General features: G+C 40.5%; 1 protein-coding gene across 1 annotated transcript; it reads left to right on the forward strand.

Annotated features, from left to right (window-relative positions):
* Nucleotides 1-1,660: 1,660 nt before the first annotated feature.
* On the forward strand, nucleotides 1,661-6,583 carry LOC145629239 (TPR repeat-containing thioredoxin TTL1-like). Its single transcript, XM_081681784.1, has 7 exons — nucleotides 1,661-2,955; nucleotides 4,054-4,249; nucleotides 4,374-4,558; nucleotides 4,647-4,980; nucleotides 5,117-5,321; nucleotides 5,419-5,525; nucleotides 5,667-6,583. Exons 1-7 carry the CDS (start codon nucleotides 2,057-2,059, stop codon nucleotides 5,817-5,819), a joined length of 2,079 nt encoding a protein of 692 aa, XP_081537910.1. The 5' UTR covers nucleotides 1,661-2,056; the 3' UTR covers nucleotides 5,820-6,583.
* Nucleotides 6,584-6,881: the final 298 nt, after the last annotated feature.

Raw genomic sequence — 6,881 nt, forward strand, 5'->3', positions numbered from 1 at the left:
CAAATCCCGTTTTTTAAATTTGCTACCAGTTAACAGAATTTGTTAATAATTCTGTTAATGAGATCCAGCCACCTCATTACCACCTTCCGGCCACCACTCCCTCCTTAGCCACCCTTAATGCCTCCCCGCCAGCCACCAAAAATAAAAATTAAAAAAAAAAATTTAAAAACCAGCCACCCCTTCCCTCTTCCCCTGCTGTCGGCCGGCCCGAACCCACCCCCCTCCCTTTCCCCCACCACCAGCCACCCCGCAACACCACCACGCATGACCTTGACCACCAGCCACCTCGCAACACCACCACGCACGCCCCTGACCACCAGCCACCCCGCAACACCAAAGCACAAGCAGTACCAGAGCAGTCGCATCTCCACCTTCTCCATCCACAGCTCCAACTCCCAATCATCGCTGCCCAAACCACCAATTACCACCAATCGTTGCCCAACCGCAATCAGCCTAGCATCAATTGCAACGGAAGCAGCGAACTCCAACCACCATTGACGCGCACGCTTCAGCGAATTCCGGCCACCACTCTTCATTAATTCCCAAATCGAGCAACCACTTTCGAACCTCAATCAAGCGCCCAAATTTAGAGCAACAAATCAATCGACGCTGAAAACGGGGTGGGGGTCGGGGCAGTGAGAACATCGGGGAAAGGGAAGGGGGGCTGCGTAGGGTGGGGGAAAAGGGATGGGGGTGGGTTCGCGCCGGCGCCGGCTGCCGGCATGGGGGGAGGGAAGGGGTTGCAGTTGAGGGGAGGGGTGGCTGGTTTTTTTTTTTTTTTTTAAAAAGAAAAATTTAATTTTTTAATTTATTATTAATAAAAAAAAAACTAACGGAACCCTAACTGTTCCGTTAACCGGTAGCAAAATTATATAAAGGACATATGTTAGGTAGTAAAATAAAATAAAAGTTTTCATAGGTAGCAAAAGTGAATCTGACCTATTTGTCAGGTAGCAAAAGTCAAAATTTCCTATCTTTAAATTACAAAAGTGAGTCAAAATGTAGTGTGCGATTAATGTAAAAGTCAAACGGTGTCAACTAAAAAAAATGGAGAAGTATGTGGCTGGCTACACGGTGAGGCTAGCCACTATATGGGTTACTTCGCTAGTGTAAAAGGGTTACTTGATCAGTGTTAAAGGAGTTACTTTATCAGTGTTAAAGGGGTTATCTCGTCATTATTATGGAGTTACTTGGTTAGTGTTATAGGGGTTACTCGATCAGTATTATAAGGATTACTTTGGGCCCGTTCTCATTGAGTGAATTCAGCTGAACTGAACTGAAATGAATATTTATAAGAGAAGGAAATTAGGAGCTGAAATGAACTTATTAGAGCCGAACTGAAAATAATCGTATGAGAACCGACCCTTTGTTGATGTTATAGTGGTTACTTTAAGTGACCACACGGTGTAGCCGGTTGCACATAAGACGGGCTGACATATTTTTCCTTTGTTTTTTAGTGTTTTAACTCTAATTTTTTTAACTGTGTTTATTTGTGAAATCAATGAGTATTTTCTATTGTAAATTTGTTTTTTCAAGTAGGAGAGAGGGAAAAAAAGTGTTGGAGGAGGGGGTGAGTGACTTGAGTGAGTGAGTGAGAGTGAATTAGCAAAACCAGTCTCGTGAAGCAGAAAAATGGAGATAGAAAAAAAAAAAAGAAAATTTAACGGAAATAAATGCTTAACCCCAACCTCCCCTTCTTCTCTTTCTCCTCTCTTCTCCCTTCTTCTTCTTCCTCCTCCTTTCTCTCTCCTCTTTCTCTCTCTTCTGTAAAAATAAACCCCAAAAATTAAATTAAAATAAAAAAAAATAAAAAACCCCAACACCCTTTCCCTTCCTAAGTTTAATAACACTCACATTCTTTGCTTTCCCCTTTTCTTTCACGAGATCCCCATCTTTCTCTCTCTTCTTACTTTCTCTCTCTACAATTTTACATGTCTTCTTCTTCCTCCTCTAACCCATTTCTCACATTCACATTGTTCTAGATTATACCCAGATTTTTGATTTTTTGTTTTTTTTTTTATTTTGGGAATTTAATTTTGATTTTCTGGGGTTAAAAATGGCGAATACTGGGAAACCCATTTCAGAGTTAGGGATAGATACTCTTTCAGATCGATTGAAAGACTCGTTTACTAACAATAAACCCGATTTCAGAGAACTCGATCTGGGTTCACCCGTTTCGCCTTTACGAACCACTCGAACAAGTGGACCCGCCCCGAGTTCACTCACTACTACCACCACTACGACAACGACTACTACCAGTAGTTCTTCGAGTTCATCCGGGTCGTTTTCGGGTCGGAAGAATGATTCGAACCCGGTAGCAAAGGGTCACTCCGGCGAGCTCACCGGGTCGACTGAGTCTACCCCGAGAACTCGACCGGGTCATAAACGGTCCGACTCGTGCGGGTCAACCGGGTCTCACCCGTTAATTTACTCCGGTGGAGGTGGATCGACGGTGAATTCGCCGCCATTAAATGTTTTACCGACGGGTAATATCTGCCCGCCGGGCCGGGCCTTGAAGACGGGTATGGTAGCTGCCCGACCCGTTTCACGACCCGACGTGTTAGGATTAGGAACAGGTAATTACGGTCATGGGAGTATAATGCGGTCAGGTAACGTTGCCCCGCGGTCTGGGGAAATGCTTGTCGGCGGTAGTGGTGGTGGTGGCGGTAGTGGTGGAGGGGTTCCGGTGAAGCGGGCGATATCAAGTTCGGATCCGGAAGAGGTGAAGAGGTTGGGGAATGAGCAGTATAAGAGGGGTCATTTTACGGAGGCGTTGAGTTTGTATGATAGAGCAATTGAGCTTTCTCCGGGCAATGCCGCTTATCGGAGTAACCGGGCAGCGGCGTGGACGGGTTTGGGGCGTATTGGAGAGGCGGTTAGAGATTGTGAGGATGCTGTAAAGTTGGATCCTGATTATGGAAGGGCTCACTTGAGATTAGGGTCTTTGCTTATTAGGTGAGTAAGTAATTGAATTGAATTGAATTGCATTGCATTGAATTATGTTATGACTTTGTGGATTATAGAATGAAATGATTTGATTTGATTTTTTTTTTTTTATTGGGTTTAATTCAATGATTTTCATTTACATTGTTGAGTTATATGATATAGTTGATTGTTGCATTCATATTAGATCTGAATTTATGTGGTGGTGATTATATTTGAGATGTTGGGTATGTTGATTACTTGAAATGTATAAAAATTAGAAGACGAAAGAAATAAAGATTGGGGCTTTGTTGCTGTCTTGTGAATTACATCTTGTTTTGTTGTTGTTTTGGCTTATGTGGTCGCCAGTGTTGACAAAGTCATGTTCATGATTTCATTTTCAGCATAATAGGGAACTTTTTGGTTGGTTTTGTGATTGATTGAGTGTAGAGATGGTGTTGCTTTGGGCCTTGCTTAGTTGCCATATGCTCAATTATGTCTTGATGATTTACCAACCATTGGTGATGGATTACAGCAGTTATGGATTTCAATTTGTTTAATCCAATTCTGTTTGCTCAAAGGATGTGGATTCGACGAATTGTCATGTCAATAGGGGGAAGGGAAGGGGTGGTTTTTCTTATTGAGGTTGAGTTGTCATTGTCCATGTTTAATTCAGGCTGGCTTCATTCTACGAGTTTGATTGCCAATTGTGATTTTAAATGCTTTAAAAACTTGGTTTGGTCGCTTGTCACCTGATGATTAGCTGCCGATCATGTTGCCACAAGTAGTTACAGTGAGGCAGTGATGCTATTTTAGAAAGTTCTTGTCCCTGCACATGTTTTCTTATTGTTTATACACTAATATTTTTGAGGATATGTAACTTTAAGAAGCAGAAATCATTTCCGGATGGTGGCAGTTGATAATTGATGTCATTGACTTGCTTCAGGGACCCTAAGTATTTGTTAATCATGGTAGTGGAATTTGTAATCAATTTCTATCATTTCCTTACTGTGATTTTTCTTTGAACATGGGAATTACTTTCTTCGACCATGTGTATTGAAGACACTAATTAATTGAATACGAATTTGCATTTTTTTGTAGTTATTCATTTTGTTTCTTGGCTGGTTTTAGGTTAGGACAGGTAGATGTTGCTAGGAAACACCTATTCTATGCAGGACATCAGCCTGAGGCAACTGAACTCCACAAATTACAAGCAGTGGAGAAGCATTTAAATAGATGTTTTGATGCTCGGAAATTTGGAGACTGGAAAAGTGCATTGCGGGAAGGAGATGCTGCAATTGCTGCTGGAGCTGACTATTCTCCTCAGGTGAATTACTTTTTTTTTTTAATAATTGTCAGTAGGTTGCTGGAATATGGTATACTTTCTATTATTGGAGGAGTCCATAATTTTGTATTTGTTACCCAAGCTAAGTGATTCAATGAATGTCCAGCTTTTCTCTTGTAGAGCAGAATCCCTTTTAAAGCTCCAGCAACTAGATGACATAGATAGCATTCTTTCACATATACCGAAAGTTGAACCATCTCCGAACTGCTGCTCACAGAGTAAGTTTTTTGGGATGCTTTCTGAGGCTTACCTCTTTTATGTCCGAGCCCAGATCGAGATGGCATTTGGAAGGTGAGTAGAGGAAGTCTTAATTATCTGGAGCGAGAAAAGTTTAGAAGCTTTGTAGGGAAAGTGAGAACAGATGATGGATATCTTGCAGGTTTGAGAATGCAGTTACCTGTGCTGAGAAAGCTGGGAAGATTGATCCTAGAAATATTGAAGTTGCGAAATTGCTAAACAATGTGAGGCTAGTGGCAAGAGCTCGTGCACGTGGAAATGATCTCTTCAAATCAGAGAGATTTACAGAAGCTTGCGCAGCTTATGGTGAAGGCTTGAAGCTAGACCCTTCCAACTCAGTTCTTTTTTGCAACAGAGCTGCCTGCTGGTATAAACTTGGGATGTGGGAGAAGTCAATTGAAGATTGCAACTCTGCTCTTCGCATTCACCCTAATTACACAAAGGCACTTCTTCGAAGGGCTGCCTCAAACAACAAGGTACGAGACTTCTAATAATTTTGTGCCCCTGTAGTATATTTAAAGGAGAAAAGATACAAATTTATGTGTTTGAGATTTTGATTCTTTTGATGGTATGTTTGAACCTTTTGGTTGCTGTTGATTCACTTGATTGTAGCTTGAACAATGGGCTGAAGCTGTTAGAGATTATGAATTCTTGAGGAAAAAACTTCCACAAGACACTGAAGTTGCTGAAGCTTTATTCCATGCTCAAGTTGCATTGAAGAAATCGCGTGGTGAAGAGGTTTTCAACATGAAGTTTGGTGGTGATGTAGAGGAAATTTTAACCTTTGAGCAATTCAGAGCTACAATATCTTCACCAGGTGTCCTATCTTTGTACTTTAACAACATCCATAATATATAGTACTATTTTTTTTTTTTTTAATTTTTTGTTCTAACATTAAACATCGGGGCTTGTAGGTGTTTCTGTCGTTCATTTTGAAATCCCCTCAAATCCACAATGTAAGCGCATATCTTCTTTCTTGGATATGCTGTGTGGTCGATACCCTTCCATCAATTTTCTCAAGGTCAGTAATCTCTCACATTTGCCCTAGATTCTTGTCTCCAGATGATGGTTTTCCTTTTATGCTTTTACTTATTTTGAATACTTCCTACCATTTTGTTGACAAATCTCTCATGCTCTATTCCTTCTTTTTACTTAACTAAAGGTGAATGTTGAGGAGATCGCAGACGTTGCTACTGCAGAAAATGTCAGGATTGTACCAACGTTCAAGATTTACAAAAATGGTAGTCGGGTGAAGGAGATTGTAAACCCAACAAGTGACGTGTTGGAAGCGACTGTGAGACACTATAGTCTTTAACACACATGACTACTGTTATCTATAGTTTACCCTGAGTTTTTCCGGAAATTATCTTCTTACTGCTACCTTGCCGATCCAACCTAATGCCTCTCAAACAACAGTTATTGGCGGGATGCCTCCCAGTTACCAAAATCAAATCTTATTCCCATCAATGTGAGGATTATTGCTAGTTCACCTGTGCCATAAAAACCCGAGCAGCATAATAATCCCATTTTAGGATCCTATGGCAGAAGGAACCAGGGGAGATAGCTTAGAACCCCCTCTTTCCCCCTCTTTTGCACCTTATAAAATTTATTCATTCATTGTCCACCACCCTCTGGTTCCACCTTTGTCTACCCCATATTGCCTTTTAATTTTTTAAAATTTGCTTTTCATTTTCACTAAGCCAGCACCAGCTTGTAAAACCCACCCTTGCCCCTTAAATCTCTGTTCGATAAAGAAGAGAAATCCAAGATGTGTGTATACTTCGGTTAGGTGCAGTCGAGAAGAAGCGAGAAGACAGAATAGACGTGGCTGGCTGGCTGGCTAGTAGGAAAGAGGGATTCTGTACATGTATATATGTTGATGATATATACAAAAAATACAATTCAAGGCCATAATGGAGATTGGATGTCTGGTGGGTAATCATGGGTTAGTGAATAGAAGGATGAATATGATCAATTGAATGTTTTTTTTTTTCTTTTTAAAATTATTTGTTGTTACTTTTGCTCAACCATTTTAATTATTTCATCAATAAAATCCCCCTCCCCCCAATTTTTCCCCCATGTTTCTGTTTCTTGATCTTTGACTCGCACTTACAATGATAACATAACAGTACTCGTACTCTTGCTCGGAATTAATTTTGTAATTTGAACTAGTAATGTCATCGGGAATATTTTATTCCTCGAGGAAGTGCCTAATCTTGTTTGATGGGCAACTCATGCATAGTATCTTAATTAAAAGGCTGTTTTTCTTGTTTTATTTCTATTTTTATGTATTTTTTTTAAAATAAAATTAATTGGGGCTGATTTTGGTGGTTGATGACATTGAATACTAACTGTTGTCTTTGTCTACCAACGTACT

This window comes from Chenopodium album, chromosome 4 (genome assembly GCF_948465745.1).
Source record: "Chenopodium album chromosome 4, dcCheAlbu1.1, whole genome shotgun sequence".
NCBI lineage: Eukaryota > Viridiplantae > Streptophyta > Magnoliopsida > Caryophyllales > Amaranthaceae > Chenopodium > Chenopodium album.